At 46.4% G+C, this 22,095-nt stretch overlaps 2 protein-coding genes across 4 annotated transcripts in view; one reads left to right on the forward strand and one right to left on the reverse strand.

Moving 5' to 3' along the window:
- The first annotated feature begins 832 nt into the window (after positions 1–832).
- Positions 833–15,413, forward strand: LOC149372604 (dehydrodolichyl diphosphate synthase complex subunit Dhdds-like). 2 transcript variants are annotated; one of them, XM_089567111.1, is made up of 8 exons: positions 833–899; positions 4,264–4,481; positions 7,692–7,834; positions 9,642–9,758; positions 10,702–10,803; positions 12,665–12,887; positions 13,341–13,479; positions 14,680–14,819. In XM_089567111.1, the coding sequence occupies exons 1-7, from the start codon at positions 881–883 to the stop codon at positions 13,473–13,475; spliced, it is 957 nt and encodes a 318-aa protein (XP_089423237.1). In that variant the 5' UTR covers positions 833–880; the 3' UTR covers positions 13,476–13,479; positions 14,680–14,819. The 2 variants fall into 2 exon arrangements, with proteins under 2 accessions (XP_089423237.1, XP_089423236.1); XM_089567110.1 differs by lacking the exon at positions 13,341–13,479 and having other exon boundaries at positions 14,680–15,413.
- LOC149372605 (sushi, von Willebrand factor type A, EGF and pentraxin domain-containing protein 1-like) overlaps positions 15,135–22,095 on the reverse strand; it is a 70,126-nt gene continuing 63,165 nt past the window's right edge. For both annotated transcript variants that reach the window (XM_089567108.1, XM_089567107.1), the window contains 4 exons: positions 21,102–21,263; positions 19,095–19,256; positions 16,551–16,712; positions 15,135–15,342 (listed from right to left, as the gene is read on the reverse strand). In XM_089567108.1, the coding sequence (XP_089423234.1) occupies positions 15,260–15,342; positions 16,551–16,712; positions 19,095–19,256; positions 21,102–21,263 (569 nt within the window). In that variant the 3' untranslated portion in view covers positions 15,135–15,259. The remainder of the gene's footprint in view (positions 15,343–16,550; positions 16,713–19,094; positions 19,257–21,101; positions 21,264–22,095) is intronic.

Below are 22,095 nucleotides of genomic sequence, written 5' to 3' on the forward strand. Positions count from 1 at the left end.
TCTCTGCGACGTCATCGAAAAAAAAAAATCGCCTCTGTTCTTTTTTACATTTTTCCCCTGCGCGGCGTGCTCTGCCGCTCTACGCCGTGACGCCGTTCAAGGACGGCGCAACACGAGACCGGCGTGCCATGAGATGCAGTGAAGCAACCTTTCGCTCCACAGGAGAGCAGACGACGCCACGAAAGGACGCCGTCAGCCGAATTTTGCTCTTATTTTGGCAGATTATTTTTCGGTTGGTATTAAATCTCTTCGTTATATCCGCTGACGCGCTCTTATTTACTTCGTTAAAACCGGACCCAAAATGTATTGAAAATGCAAAAATGGGAATGGGAAATTGAAATCCCTTCGTTATAACCGCTATTTCGCTATAAGTGGCTTCGTTATAAACGGGCTAGATTGTAGTTAGTAAAAAAAATAGCTAAATTCCGTAAGAGTTAGTAACTGCTGTAGTTACTACCTTTTCACTGCCCTTTTTTTTAGCGGTAGCGTTGTTAACGAATAATTAGACCTTGACGTAAGCAATGAGGGCTGTCGGTCAGTTTCACTATCTAACGAACCTTTCTTGCTGTTCAACCACCCCAGCAACTTAGCTGTCTCTCACACCCTGTCGAGGAACAAACCGTCTTCATGAGAAAGTGAACCTGTGTGTTGGAAGCAAACTTGGTTGGAGCGTTGAGGAAAGTCACGACTCGAGCCACGAGCACCTCCAGAAATGTGTGTTTGCGAACTCAAAGGAAGCCAAACACCGAGAAGGAGACGGCGTGTTTGCTACTCCAACCAACACTCGAGGAGGTATAAAAGCCGCTTCCGCGTCTATCGAGATCTCCATGCTGGCACGAATAAGCACTGAGCGGGCTGGTTGGTCTTCCCGCGGCGGCAAATGGCAAGAGAACAAATCGGTGAGTGTGGCACAATGTTCTTTCTGAATGCTGAGAACATACTAGCTGCAGAATGTAATTCCCCTGTAGAATACGAAGAAAACTGCATACGTCTGGAGCTAGGAACATTGTTTCTACCTGAACGAAAACATCTTCGACGGAGATCCGTCTGGTTGGGTTTTTGAGATAGTTGAGAGTCTTCGAAAAAGTCTTATAGAATATGAGTTCATAAGTTAGAGCACACCAAATGAAATTTGGTAGGCAAAGGTACACGGGCGTCCAACATTTCGCCACCATCGAAGTGCAACCGCCGCTGCCGGGATCGAACCCGCATCTCTCGGGTCAGCAGCCGAGCGCCGCAACCACTGAGCCACCGCGGTGGCTCGCGAGTTACGGCCATACAACAAGCGCATACTCTACACCATGAGTCAGCGGTTCACGTACGCTGAGATAGAGGTGTGCTAAGTATCTGTATGAGGGAGTTGCCCATGGAATCATGTCTGTAGCATCTGCTGCATTCTCCGTTGGTCGTTAACCGTGGCTCGACACGCCAGAAACGGCGCCTATTCCGGTGCGGATGACTTGGCACAAGTTTGCCAAGGTATTCTTTCTTCCGGATTGAATTATCATCTGGGAGAAATTTGGTTGCAATTCAATCCATCATCTGACCTCAACACTTTACCGAAACGAGGTATGACTGCTTTTCCCAGTGTCATATTGCTTCGTGACAGAAACGCGACTGTTGCCGCGAGTCTTCTTTTGTGTCGGAGTATGGCATGGTGCGTGTCGTTTTGCGACAACGTTTGCCTTGACGTTCTGCAGCTCGCCACCGCTTCTGCACGAGGTGCAGACGCCATGCAAAGAAAACATTTCATTCTAAAAGTCTATAAATCGGTATCAACATGCACCCACAAGTGCTATGCAATAGTTAAGGTTAAGGGTGTGCGAATAATCAATTCTTCCAACGAATCAAGTAAAACATGAAAAAAATTATCGGAAACAAATCGAATGTGTTTTCAGTTTCGAATACTGTTCGAATAAGGCCCGCCGGATTTTTTTTCGGCGGCTGTTCTACAAAACAGGACCTACACCAGCACGTATACCACGTACGATGCTGTCGTGACCGGCATGTGCTGGATGGAGAATTCGGTATCTTAGCGTGGTCTATTAATGTGGCGGCGTTCACAATGTTCATGCGTGGCCTCGAAGATTAGACAATGCAGCAGGACTCGGGCAGGTTCAGCAAACCCTGCCTTTATGCCCGATCTCGTAGGCCATGACTTAAGTGACAACCCTCGCCCGTCTCATGTACTAAGGTGTTGCTCTAGTTTATTCTCTGTTGTCGCCAGTAACAAAAAAGTAATTTCCTTTTGCGTATAATTCGACGGTCATAGAGTTGATATACTGACTTCTTGTTTTGAAGGTCAATGTTGGTTGCGCTTTTTAACAGCTGGAACGCGACAACGCTAACGCTTAGTTGTATCGCACAATTACTCATTCTGAACGATTCGCATAAGTTGGGAATATTTGTAAAAATATTCGATTCCGTTCGGTTTTCAGCCATATTATTCGTATCCGATTCGGCATAAAAGTTACGTTATCGGTATTAGAGTAGTATTCGCACATCCCTAGTTAAGAGACCTCTTCTGGATTCTTATCTTCGCGTTATCGACGTAGTTCGTGTTTCGGCGGGTGTGTTCCCAGCACGGTGCACAGTTAATATGGCTGTCTGACAGCTGTCGCTACAAGGCCGCTCCTGGAGAGAACTATAATCAAGACGCGAGAAGAGAGCTTCGATCGGTAGGTGCAAGCAGCTTGAAGACGCTGGGATGTTAACACGAAAGCTTTCCGAGCTGCTGCACAGGGTTAAGCTAACCTACCTTATTCGTAACAGTCAAGAAAATCTGGAATTAAAACACTGCCGCTGCTTACATATTGGCCGTAACTCGTGAGCCACCGCGATGGCTCAGTGGTTATGGTGCTCGGCTGCTGACCCGAAAGAGACGCGGGTTCGATCCCGGCAGCGGCGGCCGAATTTCGATGGTGGCAAAATGTTAGACGCCCGTATACTGTGCGATGTCAGTGCGCGTTAAAGAACCCAACGTAGTCGAAATTTTTCTGATCCTTCCACTACGGCGTCCCTCATAGCCTGAACGGCTTTGGGACGTTAAACTCCATAAACGATAAACAACTGCGCGCATTGGGCGGTACGGTGACTAATCTTGGGTCTGAAGAGCCCAAGGTGCCTGCTCCTTCCAGCTCAAATGAAATCGTCGTGCAGAGTGATAAGCGGCTCATTGTTTAGTGTTTATTGCATTTTTACCTGCCAAAGGAACGCTACCGTATATGAGGCACGTCCCGAGCAGACATGTGCGATGGCCGGCAGCTGGTAAAGGGTTGGCAGATAGCAGGTGGCCAGTTTTTCTTGGCCGGACACGCACGGGTATAGGTCGGATCGTGCTTGGCTGCTGACCATGCCGGCCGGCAGTGGTTGAGAACCTTTGATTGTAGCCTTGTAGGCACTGATTCAAACGACTGCCGCTACTTTTCCTTGCATGTCGAAACGCGAGGTAGACCCAAACTTGTTCCAAGGTAGGCGGCCCACTCAAACTTAGGAATTACTTCAAATGGACGCATTGCAGCGGGTATAAGGTTTTCTGAATTCTGATGCTTTATTACTGCAGTGCTGATATATGAAACAGAATGTTAAATCACGTCAAAGAATATAATGTATATATATATCTATGTGACCTTTTAAAAGACAAGCTGATTGAGACTGCCGAGAAAGTAACTAGAAAGTAATATTTACGCGTTTGAGTTCAGCGCAGAAACATACCTTTTGTGCTTATCGAGTTACGCAGATAAGACGGTTTAAAGGACCCCTGGCCACCTTCTGGTCGAAAATTTGCTATACGCCGGCGGTTGTCAGGTATCGGCTCTGGAAGGAACAGCGAGATAATATTTTTAAAGACTAATTAACAGCAAAGTTACAGTCGTCGCAATCAAGCGATTTCACCACCGATCTCTAATGAGTGCCCGCTTCAATCGAACACGTCCCTCGAGAACACGAGAACACATCCCGTCGACAACCATTCGCAAGCAAACTTTCCTTTCTCCTCAGTTTTTGAAAGAGTCGCGGGGTACGCCAGATGTCTACGTCATGGCCTCGTCTTATGATTATGTCGTATGACGGGATATGGGTGCTGCTAGGGGGAAGGCCGAAAAAACATGTAAAAGCGTCCTTCCTGACGAAATGTTTAATTTTTAAACACATTTGTGTTGCCCGAACAGGTTTCTTTTATCTTATTATACGCTATGTTATTGACTGCGCTTTGCGTTCGAAAGCACGGCAAGACTGATTGCAAGGTGTCCGTCTCGCGTGCAGGTGCCTCCTCGGCTGTGCACTCGGCCGCTGGTGACGAGTGCGGTGTCTTCGGCTTCGTGCCAGTGTCGTGGTACGAGCGGCTGCTCATTTGGCTTCTCAGCCTGGGGCCCGTACCACACACTATCGGCATCATCCCCGACGGAAACCGCCGCTTCGCCAGGAAGCACGGCGTCTCCGTGGACGATGGTCACGTTGCCGGCTCACAGATGCTCAGCCGGGTGAGAGGGAATTCCGAGTGGTGATGATGATGATGATGTCCTCAGTTACACGCGGTGGGGGATTGGCCAGGGTAGAATTCCGAGTCTACGCAGCCCCCGGTACCATTTTTTTTTCTTCTCTGAAAAATGCAATGTCAAGCTTACTCCCTTACTTGACACCCTATACTTTTATTTTATAGCACTTTTAACTAGCTCGCCGCTGTGGTGGCTCAGCAGATATGGTGCTCGGTTGCTGACCCGAAAGACGCGGGTTCGATCCCGGCCGTGGCGGTCGCGTTTCGATGGGGATGAAATGATAGAGACCCGTCTACTGTGCGATGTTAGTGCACCTTAAAGAATCCCGGATGGTCGAAATTTTGCGGAGCCCTTCACTACGGCGTCCCTCATAGCCTGAGTCGCTTTGGGACGTTAAACCACATAAACCAAACCAACCTTTTAACCAGCTGTTCCGAACTTATCCAAGTACTGCCGGCTCGTTTGGGGCTAGAAACGCGTAATCAGCTCCGCAGACGCATCGAGTGCCCGAATAACGCTATCTTGCATTCCTCTAGGATTAGGCGAACGCAAAAATTCAGGCAAGCGGCTACAGTGTACGAGCGTGCAAAAGAATGACGGTCGATTCGCGTAGTTAGGCCAAATGCGAATTAGGTGCGCTAATACTGTGTGGTCGTTGTTTTGTATTGTTTACCGTCGTTATGTTTTGTGTTCACGATATTGCTACGTGATTAAAGTGGTATGCCAAGTGTATTTTTCGTGTTTTTGCACGGCATGGGTGAGGCACAGTAGATACATGATGAATTGTTTATGCATGCCTAACAGCTATGACTCCCGTTCTGCAGAGATGCACTGTAGGGTAACACCGTTCACTGCACCGCGCCGTTCTGGCATTCGTAGTATCCTTCCTTAGGCAAAACAGCAAACTCCGAAGAGGTGACGACATCAAATCCTGACCACACATGTATAATCACGGCAAGTAAGGGCCACATTACTGCGAACATTCCAATTTCATCTTCTTAACAGACACAAAATACCGGTAAACAGGAAATAAGCAAAAAAAAAAAAAAAACTAAGCTTCCAGGTGGATAGCTGGGTATGTTCTGGCCTGATTTCTTGGTGTTTTCATCATCTGAGCTAAAATAAATTATCTGACACTATCCTTAAGCTGACTGCTATTACAGGAATTAAAAAAAATATCTATATCTAAAGACTCAAGCAAATTGAGAAACCGAGATCGTTTGCAGTGGGCCTGGCTACCAGGGAGTCTACCATGCTCTTTTAAAAAAGTTGCGCACCATTCTCTTCAGATCCGCACCGAAATTCACAGCTTCGTAGTTACGTCACTCGGGACATCAACGGGCCACTGGTAACTCACGTTCAATGGGCACGGTAGGGAAAGAGCGAGCTTAATGAGAGGCCCTGGCCTGTTAGTGTGTTCCTGCCTGCCGGCCGCGCTTATTGGGAGCCGTTCTCTCCTTTCTTGGGGACAGTCGACGGCTCCGCCAAGAGTCGCTGATCGGTGACTCTTCGCCCATTGCTCGTTTGACATTTTGGTTATAGTCTGATACAACTTAAGTCTGCAGTGAAGCTCCGCCCACATTCAGCCTCCGCGCACAGAATTCGTCCACGACGAAAAAGTAGTCCGCTGCTTAAACGTTTCTTGTTACGTAAACGTGTAGGTTATCACAAGGAGAAGAATTACGAGTTCTAGAATTTTGATACATGGATTGTTTGATGTAGTCAAACATTAAAAAACTGATTTCGTTTACGGTTGCGATTGGCCAGCGGAGTAATACAAGACGCCGCGGACCGCGGCCCAGTGTTAGCAACTACTGTTTTTTTAAGTTGTATCCTACTATAGTATCAGTATCGACAAGTGGCCCGTCGACTTATTAGGGACAATGAGACTTTAATCGTAACTGCAAGGAAGTTGATTAAACGGCAAAAACGCGCACAAAGACGCGTCGGCGAGAGAAAGGAAGTGGGGGGACAGAGCAAAGGGATGCGCTGACTGCGTGACGTCAGCGTGTAAATATTGACGTGTGTCGAACGCAATGCGGCGCGCTGGTATCTGCACGTCTGTCAGTTATAGACACCCCGGAGACTAGGTGAACACGCCGAAAAGCCACCTTATAGATCGGGTCGAACAGCCCGGTGAGACTCGTGTCGTTGACGCTGTGCAGATACTGTTTCTTAACGCGAAATTACTGCTACGCGGAAGGGACAAAGACGGTAAAGAACACACACACAAGCGCAGTGTGTTCCTTAAGTGTTTTTTCGCCGTAATTGACCCCTTCACTTAGTGAAGCAACTATCCCGAAAAGCTTAACTGAAGCGGTTTCTTGAGTAAGCCGCTGTGTAAGTCCTACAGCGTTCATACCCGCTGTATACGCCAGGAAACCAAGTCAAGACAATATTTTCCAACTCATTTGTACGGTACGAAAAAGTACCGTATTTTCTTTTATCCCAGCCTCAGTCTCTCAAGACCGTATACCATTGGGTAAAGGCCATCTTTAAAATCGCGGAGTCCAAAAACTCGCGTTGAAACGGTGTGTGCAACTTCAGAATATACTAAACATCGAGTGCATTTTTGACGGAGCTACCAACGATTTCATCGACGCATAGAAGTTTTCAGATTTCGAGGCACATGTGAGCAGCCGTTTGACTCAGTGAGTTTCCTCTTGGGTGAAAAGTTCTCGCCGCGGTGGCTCAGTGGCTACGGCACTCGGCTGCTGACCCGACACTGACCCGAAAGACGCGGGTTCGATCCCGGCCGCCGCGGCTGAATTTTGATGTAGGCGAAATTCTAGAGGCTCGTGTACTGTGCGTTGTCAGTGCGCGTTAAAGAACGCCAGGAGGTCGAAATTTCCGGAGCCCTTCACTACGGCGTCTCTCATAGCCTGAGCCGACGTTAAACCCCAATAAACCAAACTAATAAATAAATAAATAAACCAATCTTGGGTGAAAAGCGACTGCGCGGCAGTGCCAGAATTTCATCTTGACCCTTTCATATTAAAGTTCGGTTGCTGTCGTCTGGCAGCATTCTTGGGTCCGATGCAAAAGCCTGTAGTTTTTATTCAGCAACCAATATCAGCGAAAGCTGTGCTGTTTTCCTCTGCACACATATATGATACGCTCGAGCGGGTGCTAATCATAACTGTTCCCTTGTAGAGAGGGGCGGCCTGCTGTTCCTGATTCTTCTCTGCGCCGCAGGTAGGCACATGGTGCTCTCTGGTGGGCGTCAAGGAGTCGGTCATTTACGTCTTCAGCGCCGATAACTTCACGCGTCCTCAGAGCGAGCAGAACGGCATCTTCAGCGAAATCTGCCGACGCTGCCGATACGTCTTGGACAACATGTAAGCTACTAGTCAGTATTCATAAAATACTGTTCTCAACGGAAATGCAGGTTGTACATTGCGTTAGAAAAAAAACGAATGATTTAGTGCGGTTAGGAGTGGGGGCCTTAGTGTTAGTGCACTAAAACTAGGGGGGGGGGGGGGGGGGGGGGGGACAGTTAAGCTCTGTCTTAAGAGTATGACGGAGCTTAACTCTCTCTGCCATTCTCTAACATTCATAGACCGCTGTGAGTCCTCATATCACTCCTGGCACAGTGCAATGGTGGAGCGGTAAGCGATGCGAGGTGGTAGGTGCCGCTACTGGTGAGGCTTGTGAGACCTAGGTTGCTCTTCTAGAGCAATCTCTCGCGACCAGCAATTAATTTAACTGCCACCTGCCACGGTCGACAGTTTGCTCACAATCCAATGGGCAGGTTGTTGACGTCGCAAGGTTCCATGACCTAGGTGTCCCACTGTCGCCTAAGTTTCTCCTAAGGAAATTTTTCGTGGATTTTCCGCTCATGGCCAACGACACCGATGCCAAAGACGATGCTGGCTTTATTTTAATGCTATCGCGTTAAAAAAAAAGGAAAAATTTCTAGAGCTAGGCTTACCGATTTAGCACATGAATCAGCGAAAGCTGCTAGCTTTGGTTTAGCTAGCCACGTAACCCTGCGTTCTGTCGTGCAACCACCCTCAGGTTTCGCACTCTTTTACCCTCGTCATAACCTCCTCCTTCCACTCTTCTGCCCGTGGCAGCCGCGTTCCGGTTGCACATTCCTGCACCCTTACCATAACATCCCAAGCCACTATGCCGCCCGTCGCCTCCCGCCCTCTCTCCCTCTCCACTTTGCTACCAGTCCAGCGTGAAAGTCAGTAATTGAATTTAATTTAATGAAATAAACTTATATAAACTGCACTAATTAAGTTTAATTAACCTAAGTCACTAAGGTATTACGGCTGACGGTGTATCACACGGTAGATTGGCAGGACTAAATGGCTAAACCAAAGCTATAACAACTTTCGCTGCAAAAAAATTGCTGGAGATCTAAGTGGCTGAAGTCTAGGCACAGCACGAGAACTGAACCAGGTTCCCCCGCAAATTCTCAGTTCTTCCTCTCTTTTCTTATCGTGGGGAGAGGGAGCATTGGTAAAAGTCCTCCCAATCCTAGAAGCTTTGCTTCAACCATCGTGAAACTAAAAATGGAACTGGTTTGTGTCTTTCATAACTAGTTCTACATTCAGAAATCCCAGTCTCTCCGCAGTTAGCGCATTAGGTGACGCGGCAAAATACTGTTCTCTTTTCCTTGTATTATTTGTTCACGATAACGCTCAAGGCTCTGACAAAGAGAGCGGCCATTCCGATTAATAATACGTCGAACAAATTGAATGTTATTAAGCATTACATAGAAACCAGTTGTAGGAAAAGTATATTTTAGGACAAACAAAAGCAAAATGGCAAGAAGCAGAACACGGAGAGCATGAACCAAGTTCATTACACGTTTCCATAGCAGCCAGGGAGTTGTTGAATGTAATTAACCAGGATGAGCACCATGGGCATACTGCATCCAGATCTGAATGAAGGGATGGACTATCAGTGTCATTAGTAATTTTTCCTTACATAACACAATCATTAGAAGATAGCTCGATTAAATTACTCAAAGAAACACGCAGCACTCTTGAGGCACGCCAATCGTTTCAATACGCTTCACTGCAATACATAGGCAATGAATTGAGGACTTACAAGGCGTTCAGAGATGTAAGCATATATGCTTCATTCATCCCAAACGCCTAGACATGCTACAAGCTACCTGACGCTCCTTTTCAGGGACGACTTCAGGAAAACCGGACGTCGCATACGGTGCGCTGGCGACCTGGAGAGGCTTCCCAAAGACTTGCAGCGTTGCCTGGCAAGAGTTGACCTTGCCACTATGAATAACGCAGGGTGAGTGACCCTTGCCCAACTAGCTTTGTGGTTAGCTGAAGAACTCTAGCAGTTATCTCAATTCTCCCACAGTGTTTGTGGCAGAGGATCAAAACTTGGAGCATGGATGCTGATATAACCCATGATTGTGCCTTTTCACATACGCGATGTGCTGTTGTTTATTTTTGGATATGAAAACCTCGCAATACTGCACATCTACCGCTGTTTAGAACAACTATTCTTGACGACTTTTTCGCGTTACCGGTGTCCATGTCATATATTTACGAGTGTATGACGTTAACGAGAGTTAGGAGCATGCGCACGTCACCTGGAACAAATGAATTCATACTGAACCTGCATACATCTGAAGTACGGAAATTAGGCGAGTTGGGCGGTGGAGAGTGTGTTGTGCTGGTGAGATCGAGAAATTTGCTGGCACGGGGCCGGTGGAGGGCTGGAGTAAGTGTAAATCAATGGGAAAGATATTTGTCCTAGAATGGACTTAACCCGCCTGATGGTGACGATGATGTTAATTACTAAATATTTTATTGAAGTCAACTCCAATGACACAACGTTGAATTCAGCCGTCTCTCAATTCGCCTGTACAGACTGTGGAAACTACCTGTAGCCGGAATTTAATTAATATACATTTGGTTTAGATGTAGAGGCTAAGTTGCTTGAGTGCAAATAAAAGATATGAAATGCCTATTCAGCGTGTTAAACAGTCATGGGTTTTTTTCGAGCCAAGTAAATGATTCCGCATTTCATAATTTCTCACTGGTGCCTGTTCCGTTTAATTTGGAGAAACAGCGGACGAAAGACGTGCCTTGTTTCGTTTTTTTCTTTAAAGGCACAGAGTTCATGTTCTACCTCTTCGCAGTTTTGCCCCTCTTGAATGTGCCGAATATAACACTGTGGTTTCCCAACAGAATTATGAACATGGTCCGCACTGCCTCCCGCGCAGGACGTCAACGGTCGCCTGCGTGGCTTACTCCTCTCGTCGACAGGTGACGCGCATGGCGCGGCGTCTGGCTCAAGCTGTCAAGGAGGGGAACCTACGTTCAGAGTAAAAATCATTTCATTCATATATACTGGGATTATTCGCATACCGGGTGAATTTTTTTAAAGAACGAGTGTAGACATCTGATGTTTCGTTGCGTGTTTTCTTCTCTTGATGCGCAAGCCTTTGTTACCTTTGTTGCATATTTTGCTTTTTGTTTTTTCCCACTCCTGCCATAGCGGAATAATTGCGCTGCAGTATGTATAAATAAATAAGCCATTACTATACGTGATCACCGGGTGGCATTCGCCTACGACCGCTGAATTATCTACAGTCGAATATTTTCTTTCACCTGTTTTCATTTCAGTTTCAACAGCCGAGTGACGGCTATGACGTCAGATGTTCGTACACGTGACGTGAAGCATAAGAAAAACTGCGGCATATAATCGCTGCCTCTTCAGTCATCGTGTACCGGTTCTTGAAACAGGCTTGTCTTGGCGTTGTAGTGTATTGAAACGACGAAGCGTCGATGATATCGCAATATTTCACATTCTTCACGGGACCTATACGGAACTGTGACGTCGTCGCCATCGCTCAGCTGTTGAAAACGAAACCGAGACAAGTAGATGAAATTCGATCAAAAATTCTTTAGCGGTCGTAGGCGAATACTACGTGGTGCTTCGCGTATAGTACGGTTTCACGTATCATTACAAAAAGAAAACATATGACCGAAACATGGTGTCTATACTCGTTTAACATTTGCAGATTTTTATTTTAAAGTCTGCGAGAGAGATAGTGGTAAGGTCTATGCAGGTTTACTGTAAAGCAAGGCAGGCGTCATGTACGTGGTAGAGCTCAATAATTAGTCAATTAACTGAACTTAGCTAAACAAGTTTTATTTTTTTTATTTTAAGTGTAAAATTATATCCTGAAAGAAAAGTGCCGCCGCTGTGGCTCAGCGGTTAAGGTGCTCGGCTGCTGACCCGGAAGTCGCGGGTTCGATCCCTGCCGCAGCGGTCGCATATCGATGGAGGCGAAATACTGTGCGATGTCAGTGCACGTTAAAGAACTCCAGGTGATCAAAGTTTCTGGAGCCCTCCACTACGGCGGCATATCATGAGTCGCATTGGGACCTTATACTCCATAAAACAAATATCCTGAAATCGAGGGCCGTCAACCTCGCAGATGAGCCCATTTTTTTTTATATATTTTCCTAATCGGCAATGTGGTTCGAAAATGACTGCAGCTGACTGGACTTCCCTCTCATCTTGTCGAGTGGATGAAAGCTTATCTGAGAAATAAAACTCGATTTGTCGATGTGAGCGGTGCCTGTTCTGCAAAACTTGCTGTTGCTTCCGCTGTCCCTCAGGGAAGCGTGTTAAAACCTTCGCTTTATTTAATATATATAAATGATCGAATGCATGTTATTTACCCACTAGTATCAATAAAATTGTTCGCAGATGGCTGGGTAAATTTTAAAGACATTTCATCACTTCCAGATCATCAGATACTCCAAGAATGACTGGTAAAAACTTTTCACCGATGTGAAGAATGGAATATGGATGTAAACAGTGATAAGGCTGTGCTTCTCCAAATTACACGAAAGAAATATGTTAGCTCTTACCAGTATTGCCTTGAGAACAGCAAGATTCGGCACGTTCCCGTTTAAATAAGTACCTAAGAGTCGCTCTTACGAACCGACTAACTTTCAGTTGGAGTATCTTCAACTTTGAAGTTACTCAAACTGACAAAGTTCAGCATTCTCTTATTTCGATCACTTGCTTCAGAACGCGTCCGCCGCTGCCAAAATTCGGTCCCGGCACCTCGGGCTCAGCAGTCGAAAGCCGTGACTGTACTGAGACACTGCAGTGAATTCAACGTTCGAGCCCCTTAGATTGTTTCTGCCACGCGGGCTTGTTCGTCACAGTGACATTACGGACGAGCTCGTCGACGGGTACGCGTCCCTGGAAGAAGGAGACAGTGTGGAGATGCTCCTCAGGACGTCGGGCGAGACGCGCCTCAGCGACTTCCTCCTCTGGCAGAGCAGCCACGCCTGCCTTCACTTTGAGCCTAAGACACTTCCCGAGATCACCTTCAGCGACTACCTGTGGGCCCTGGTCGGATTCCAAGTGCGCTACTGGCAGCTCGCGGTGGGTCACTGCGTGTGCTTCCTGCTTTCTCTGTACGAGAAGTTGCCTGCCACGTATTCCGAGGGTGCGAAATCACGAGTCGTAGAGGGGTATTGTTCAGAAACACGTTTATTTTCTTGATTACCTCTCGCGGCCCGTATACTTGTACCCGTATACCAAGATTGGTTAAGACCAGGATGTGTACCTGAAGAATCTCCCCTGGTATGTACCAATTGTCCATGCTCATGTTTAGAGACATTGGAAGATAACTACTTTTAAACATTTGCACCACTTCAGCTAATGTACAATACGGCTTTCGTTAAGAACGACTTGATGATATCTGTCAGTCCAATGTTGATATGTTAAAAGGGGAGAGGTGAACAGAAATGGTTCGCGATGTGTTTTCAGCATACCTCTGAATGTGACCTCTCGGAGCTAATTAAAGTGGCCTTTTCCTTTCGTTTTTCTTTCCAGGTAGCGAGAAGCCGTGGCCCTTTATCTTTCGCATCGAAAGACATTCCGGTCGAGCGGTCTGTGCGGCAGCTCTCCTTTCTCAAAAGTGTGGAAGCCGAGAGAACTGCCCACCTTCAGAAGCTGGCGCATATATGAGCCGGTGAGGACCCAGATCACTTGTCCTTTCCCGCTACTAGAGATAAATAATCAAGTAAGAGGCCTTAATGATGGTTCTCTGTAGCGGTTATGCGTAGAGGGGCGACTAATTGCCTAATTATAAAATAACACGAAATAAAACTTGCTTACGCTGGGCTTCGTAACGTACTAAACTCAGCGAAAGCCGTTGCTGTGCCCCTTGCTTGCCCTTATTGGGCAGGGCGGCAGCTGGTTGTCATGGCAACCATGGACTCCACGCACATTCGCCGCCAGCTGTATTTACTAGTGTGTGCCTTCGAGGCGTCCACGAGCGACATGAGGACCCCCCTACTTTAGCTCCGTGTGAGCGATTTCACTGAAAAATATTAAAAATCTGAGATGATATTCTTGAATTCGTTATTACGTAAGAGCGCATTGGGATTGATCAGTGCTCAGTAATCGTTACCTTATCAATGTCGCAATGGTTCGGAAGTGGCTGCACTCGAAGAGAATGCCTGAGAAAAACAATATGCCTTTCTTCCGGTAAAATGGCGTATATATTGTAGCGCGATGGTAAGCCGAAGAACAGAAAGACAGAGTGTATGATGAAAAATGCGCAACGGCCAGCGGGCCCAGCACGAGCGCTCCGTCTCGCGACACTGTCCACTTTGTCGTCTTCTTGTGGTCCGTAACAATATGGTTCACATAGCGTTTAAAAGTCTGGTGTTAGTCACAGCACAATATACTCCGCGTTCTGTCTTCGGGTGTTGAAGTGTAACTATTTCGTGCGACTATTTCGTATACGTGCTGCTACAGTGGTCTTAGTCTTCTGTCATTGCCGTCAGGACTATTACAGCCCTTGTCGAAAGGATAGTTGAGCTGAGCTGCTCTTACTAGGCTCCACGCATGCTTTCTCTTATCTTTTGTGCTGTCAAAAGACGAGTGTACTGCATGTAACGGAGATAAGATAAAAGCATGAACGGTGGCGAGGGAGAGGTACGCTCCACCAGTCTTCCATTTTTTTTCGCCTGCTGAAAAGTATGTAGAGGAAGAAGCACAGAAAATTATATTCAATACTCTTTCATTTGAGTCGAATTAAGTTTGTTATTGTACCCACCGGCGCATTTTTCACGTCTTTGGCAACAGTTTGCCGTAAATACCCGTTTGTAGAGCCGCGGTAACGCGGCAGTTTTTCTTCCTCTTTTTTTTTTGCGTTTGTCTGCAGGTACCCCGGGAGGAAAAGTTCTTACCACATTGCCATTTTGTCGCCGCCACGCACGGAGGTGCCTCGGGTGAGGCTCCAGCATCGAAGGGTTATTGTGAAGTGCGGTTGAGTCTTCCTGCTCGATGCCTTGTTCTCTCTAGGTTTGACACATAAGCAGCGATCATGACTGATGTTCATGATGACCATGATCGCGAGCACTGGGAAAGTTACGGAAGGCTTTATCAATTTGCGGAAATAAAAAAAAAAACGACCCATTCTCATTACTTTACTTTCAACGACGAAATTGCAGATTGTTCGACAGAGGCGCAAGTCCTTGGCAGCGACGCTGCGCTGGCAGCTGCAGTGGCGTTTAGTTTTTGTCGAAAATATTAGCTAACTTAAGCATTACTGGTGGGTAGGCAAGTGTCGTATATGGGACACGACTATAACATTCGTCGTGTTTACTAACTTTACACTTTCGTGGCCAAAATAACTTTTTTATTTTTAATAAAAGCAGTTTTAATAGGAAAACGAGCCGCATGACCTGATGTAATTCATCAGGGGAGATCTATTTCCATGCATTTTTTTCGCCGTCATGGTATTAATGCTCTTCGCAGATGAAGCCGTGCTGGTGAGCGACGCATGTGCCGTTAAGACAAGGGTTCGAGGCACAGTGGTCAACATCTGGAACGGAAAGAAAGGAAAATTGTCAGTCTTCAATTTAGCTATTGTCGATTAAGGCTAATTGTATTAAAAAAAATGTTGCCCCGCACTCAGCTTTGCAGTGTGTTTTTCTTGGTTTGCGGTTTTGTGCGGTGGTGTGAAGACTGTTCACGTACCGATGGTTGGAGAAGTTTAGAGTCCACCGAGCCATTGAAATGATCGGAGTGGTGGATTGTGAACTTTTGCAACAGACGGTACAATAGTGATACCACATTTTTGGTTGTATATATTGCTGTCTGGTGTTACAAAACCTTGCGGACACTATTTACTAGCATTCATTGGACGTCATTTCGGAGGCGCTAAAATTTGACAGACATGGACACAAAGAGGCAAACATGGACAAATGCTACTTTCATAAGTTAGAAGTAACTCTCATCCAAGTCTATGCCAAGTTTCAGTGATCTTAAGCACAACTAGCCCTATTCACCTCCTTTGTGAACTTGATTCATTGCACACTGACACAAAACCTCCGCACACATGTGGACGTACTCGCGGTGCTCACTGATATTTCCGATATTTAGGCGCATTCACCCTCCACTTCCACGCCAGTTCAAAAGCAGCTTCCGACGCTGGAGCTACACATACCCCTAGGGGGCACTGGAACAGTTTATGCGTGTGTTCACAGACATCTACACACTCATGTACACATACACATGCACACATTGCCCACGTATGCATACACACTTGCGCATGTTCTGTCGAAAGGTAGTGTGACATGTTTTAATTATACGCATAATTTTTTTATTTACGCTGATCGGCAAGGAATACAATAGCATGCGGCGCTTTGTTAGTTCCGAGACTTCCCAACGCAACAGGAAGAAAAAAAGAAGCAAACACACAAACAGCAAGAACCTGCAAAAGTATTATTCAGTCTTCTTAAGTCTTAACCCAAGTAAAAATGGGCACCACCATACGTGTACAGGTGCTCTGGCTACCGGTCTGGGTACTTTAATTGACACCTGTGCTTAAAAAAAGGCACTACCTAAATCAATCCTTGGCGTCGTTTCGCTTTTTCCTTTCATTTCTCTAAAATTGCGGCACCCCAGACGGACTCCAAATCATATGCGAGCCGACCAATCAGCGCCTCTATAACTTGCGATTGTTTTAAGCCTGTTTCAAGCAAACCACAAGGTGACTTAAGATGTGCCGTGACGCGGCGTCCACCTCACCGACGCAGTCGATGATCGACTTGGATCCCTCGTGCAGGCTGGTGGTCGGGGCGGGGCACTCGGAGCACGATTTCTGGCCACTCAGGTTCTGGTAGGTGCCCCTCTTGCAAGGCGTGCACGGCTGCAGGCCGCTGTCGGAGTACGAGCCGGGAGCGCAGTATTCTGCAAGTTGACGGCACGGCTTACGCTTAAAGGAGGCGCTGATGAGGCGAGATCGAAATCGCACTACACTGCACTGATTCATAACGCGTTTAGAATTCTTTTTCATTGGCACCAATGTTTGTTGGTTTTTGTCATTTTGAAAAGCTCCTTTAAACGTTCCTTGGATTTTAAACGTACCTTCCCGATACCGTATTCTGACGTCACATGTTTGCATTCATCACTCTGGGATTCTCTGAATGGGGAAATCTACGGCTCACCGTCGGTAACAGCGCTTTCTAAGCATAATTTACAGCGCTGAGCAATGTGAACGATGCCAATAAATTGATGCAAAAATAATAAATTATTAGTGCTGGGCGATTTAAAGCTCCAAAAAAGCCTCGGGCTAAAAGAACCGAGTAGTGCTGGCCGGTCTAAAAAATGAATTAGACAGTGCTAAACAACGAGTTGTTTTGCATAGCATCTAAGGTGTAAAAGGAGCTAGGATGGTGAACGATGAGGATAGAGCAGAGGTGCGAGTATATACAAACATGACATGAGCGCGCCTAATCACAACCATAAATGAACCCCCTTGTTACACAAGAAACGAAGGAACGCCCGAGTTGCCCTGAGAACGAACTGTCTCTGGCCAAGCGCCGAGTACAAGGCCCTCTAAGAAGAATGGCCTGGCCTGCTCTCGAAGTGCGATGCTCCGTGCTCCAACCCAAAATTCACTCATTTAGGCCTAATATTCCCTATTTTAGTTTTCGAATTGCTACCGGGAAAGGCAGCAATCTGAAAACTGCCCATTTGGTAATTGAAAATTTCGACTCTTAAATTTTCCTGAAACCCTGTAAAAACTCACTTGGCGCTAAATTTTATCCTCTTCAATTCCCGAAAAAAGAGAAGATTCCCCGGTCGGAACATCACTGTTCTCAAATGCACCAAGGTATCGACCAACGCCATTATTCCGCGCATACGCAGGCGCGTACCGCGATTACATGCTCCACTGCCTCGGTGACGAGACAAGAGTAGAGATGTGAAGGCCTGAAAAAAACACTGCAATTTTGGGAAAAAAAACGTTTTTTTTTTCGTTTTTTTCAGGCGAGGGAAAATGGAAAAAAACATTGAAAATCTCACAATGAAATTTCAAGGTTTTACAATTGCTTGCTTTTAGTTTAGGTTTTTGTTTTTGCTTTGAAAACAATTACAGCGTGCATCTTTGAACGATTGGAGGGCAGTCGTCATCGCCGGTGCCAGGTATAGTGCTTTTTAAAACGTTCGTGCTACGAGTACGCGGGTTGATGGCCAGGTCACAATAAGATCCAGGCTTGACTTAAAAACACACTAATACTTGAACTCACGGCTGAAGTAGAACAAAACGGCTGCAAATTCTACAGCGCTACACACACGGCATAAATAACATAGGATGCTGTGCATGTAAGCGGTTTTAGCCAAATACAAGCCTAGCTTCTTGATTTCCAACATAGGAGAGTACAGAACATCCGCAGGAATTTGGTACAGGGTCTTCAGCGAAGCACGTGACCCCATCTACCTGGTGGCAAGGCCTTTACCCCAACCAGTCGCTAACTCGTCTGGCTTGCCGACTGCTGCAGATACCACCATCATCCGCCAGCTGCGAACAAACTGGTCACGTTTCGGGAATGTCCATACAAAGATTCGCAACAGGCTTTCAGGGGAACGCGTTCGAAAGCTTGTGTATGTGCAGTCGAACCTAGCTGTGGACACAGCTTCAATCCATGCTGCTGCGCGTAGTGCCGCATCCAGCGACAGTGATTCTGTGTCCCATATGGAGTGACTTATAGATCAGTTTTCATGTTCCCTTTCTCGGCGCAATAGAACAAGAAGTTCGTTCCACAAATATGATAGTTATACCTCCATATTCGCACGAAGTGCAAATCATTATTTATCTTCTCGGTGCAATAGAACCAGAAGTTTGTTTCACAATACGACATCTATAACTGCATATTCGACTGAACTTCGGAGCGTTATTATTGATTGTTGTGCTATTGCAAATAAATCTGTTTTTGTCATGTTTTGCAAAATTTCCAATTTTTCATGAAAAAATCCCTGAAAAAAAAAACGGTTTTTTTCACGCCATTCAAATTTTCCTGAAATTTTACATCTCTAGACAAGAGCAGTGTGAAGAGTCAGCGAGTGCAGTTAATTAAGGACACGCCGCACACTAAACACGAATACGCCTATATGGGGGTAAAAAGAGAGTAAGGTGTCGTCTAAAGCACCCCCTTTTATAAAAGGGAGTGTGCTAGAGGACAGCTTTACTCCCTTTTTACTCCTTTCTGTTTAGAGGGTGTAGTTACGCAAGGAAGTGGCTTAAAGAGGAGGCTATGTTTTGCTACTACTCTTGGCTGAGCTGACACTGACTCTTGCAGTCGGTCTCTTGGGAACTTCCGAACGCCTCGGTCGTGGATCCCGCGGGGCAGCGCTTGCACCGGGTCTGCTGGTGTCGGTCCTGGTACGTGCCCAGAGGGCAGGCCAGGCACGTCTCCAGCCCGTCCTTGGAGTAGGTACCCGGAGAGCAAACCACTGCGCAGCAGGGTGAACGTAGTAGATTAGTGAATGGAGAGGTAACTAACTGACCGTATCGACAAGTGCAGCGGAATGCATTCGTTTTGTCAATCATATGACCACACTTCGCGCGGTAGCGTAAGCTTCAGTGAAACACATTTTTCAGTTTATTTCCATCGCTTCTATCGTCTTTCATACAATTACGCAGCCATTTTATGCAATTACACTATTCTCTCTGTGTGCTCGAAGAGGTTCATGTTCTACTTTGTTCTATTATCTTTTTTTATGAACTGATGGAATTGAAAGATGTAACATCCAAATGAGAGTACGAAATGCCCTCTTTCCTGAGAGTACATTAAGTCTGATATAGTACTCAGAAGAGGTGATGCGCAATAGTCTATACTCGTCGAAAGGTCACGTGACTTCATGACGTCATCTCAACATGCTCACTGTGGCAGGTGGACCTAAAACCTAGAAGTTGGCCCACGCCGAAAATCTCAAAGGGCCCCCGACCCGAAATTTTGTAACCAGGCCCATCCCAAAAATTGTTTAAGGTGGAATAATGGGTTGGATTAGTATAATCCCATAAGATAATCCAGCGAACGGTACTCGAACATTCTATAAGGTGATGACTCATGCATATCATATAAGTGCAATGGAACTGATTCCAAACGGAGTTTGTCGGAAAGATCGCAAAAGAGCATAACACTCATTGTAGACACCACAGTAGGCAACCTAAAGACTACCACGTTACATTGTTTGAGAATGTGATGAAGAAGCCCACCTAGTTTTACTTTTTTTTTTGAGACTATGGGGCCTGTGCTGCCGCTATAGATATTGTTCACTACTTTTACGTATGCCTTTAATACACCCTAGTTGCGTAATACCTACATGACTACTGAGGTTTCCACTGAGTAAGTGCTTTCTCGTAATCTATGAAGGCTATATTTAGGGACCGGTTATAATCTGCGCATTTCTCTATGGCCAGACTGATGGCGTGAATATGGCCTACTGTCTCTTAGCCTTTACCAAAGCTAGCATGGTACTTTGGTTGACTGATGTCTAAGGCTGCTCTGATTCTATTTGTAACTACGCTAGTAAATAGTAAGCACCAGACAGCAAGCTGATCGGTCAGTAATTTTTCAAATCATTTACACCCCTTTCTAATCGGTTAGGACAATATTGCCGTTCTTCCAGTGTTCTGGTGCGCTCGAGGTCATGAGGCATCGCATATGCAAGGTGGTCAGTTTCTGTAGCACAATATTCTCACCATTCTTCAACACATCTACAGTTACCTGGTACTGCCCAGTTGCTTTCCCTCTTCACATTGTTTGTAATGTTTTGTTTTTTTACTTTCTGTTTTGTTGTCGGCAGGATGCCCAATTCCTATGCACCGCTGCCTACGTCATTATCGCCCGGATTATTTCAGATACTGTATAGATCTGTGTAGAACTCCTCGGCTACCTTAACTATCTTATCCATACTCGTGATGGCATTACATGCCCTCCTTGTCTCTTAGTACGCACAGCTGACTTTTGACTATACCTTGAGCAATTTAGGCTCCCTCTGTTCTCAGAGCATGCTCGATTCTCTGCATATTATGCTTCCTTATGTCGGTTACTTTGGGCTTATTAAATAACTTCGACACCTTTGCCAAGTCTTTCTATCTACAGACCAAGGCTGTAGATTACATATTAAGGAGAAGAAACTTGCAGAAGAAAGTGAGAGCTTAGTCCGAAGCATAAATTGGAGCCCGAGTTGACATTAGTCCTAGGCTCCACTTTAATTCCATAAGTGGCTTCCATTGCCAGGCTTCATCCGAAAAGCACGAAAGGCACGAAGGCAAGGGGAATGACTGCTCACCCTGGCAGTCATCCACGCTGGTGCTCTTGGGAGCCGCGGTGGCAGCGCCCTCTGGACAGAGCTTGCAAGACACGGTGCCTTCCTCGTCCTGGTATCTGCCCATTGGACACGGAGAGCACACGCCCTGGCTTCGGTCGTGGAACGTGCCCTTGGGACACTTGGCTGTGTACGGTTAATTAGGGAGAAGCGAAGAGCCGGGAATTAACGACACAGAAAGGTGCGCCAAGCGAAAGCGATGCCAACGACAACACAGCTCGACAGGACAAAAACTTACACAGAGTTCGCGCTACGACGCACAAATTGCAAAACTCAGTCGCAGTTGGGCTGCGTCAGTGACCTGTTCCTCAAAATTTCGCTTGCGACGTTGTCGTTCCTGTGCAGCCCATCGCACACGTGCATCTGTTCCCTTAGAGAATACTGTCGCTGCGCACCTAGCAGCGCTGGATAAATTTAGGGAATTAGGGTTCAGTTCGGGATCAGTTAGGCCTCCGAGATCCAAGGCTACTGGTCTGCTGCGCCGTGAAACACATCTTTGCCCAAGCTGCGAAGCGAAGAACTGCCACTGCGAACTATCCTGCATTATCTTCCACAGCACCCTACCCTCTCTCGCGTGGAAGCTGCCACCGGAACCTGGTCACCGGCGCGAGGCTGTGAGTGAAGGAACTCGTTACGTCATCTATCCACCCACCTCGCAGGTGGTGGTGATTATGATGATGATAATAGGGTCGCTATTTTTCCGTTTCCCTCTTATCGTAATGCCGCCGTTGCTCAGTACTGGTTATGGCCATATAGGCGGAGCGCTTGCTTCGGGAAGGGAGATGGGAGTAGACGGGTCGTCAATAAAAATGCCAGTCCGACTGCGACCTCATAGTAGCGACTGAGTCGCTGTGAATGAAAAAAAAAACTGGAAAGGAATCGGCATAAATAACAGTGCCATGACAGGTTCACCTGAAGAAACGTAGCACATTTAGTTTCAAGCTTGCTGTCATTTTAA

The sequence above is a fragment of the Amblyomma mixtum genome, chromosome 1, assembly GCF_055824585.1.
Source record: "Amblyomma mixtum isolate Tamu chromosome 1, ASM5582458v1, whole genome shotgun sequence".
Taxonomy (NCBI): Eukaryota; Metazoa; Arthropoda; class Arachnida; order Ixodida; family Ixodidae; genus Amblyomma; species Amblyomma mixtum.

Coding starts and splice junctions, on each gene's coding strand:
- LOC149372604 (XM_089567110.1), top strand. Junction 4,482..7,691: donor GCTCACAGATGCTCAGCCGG/GTGAGAGGGAAT, acceptor TCTGCGCCGCAG/GTAGGCACATGGTGCTCTCT. Junction 12,888..14,679: donor TGCGCTACTGGCAGCTCGCG/GTGGGTCACTGC, acceptor GTTTGTCTGCAG/GTACCCCGGGAGGAAAAGTT.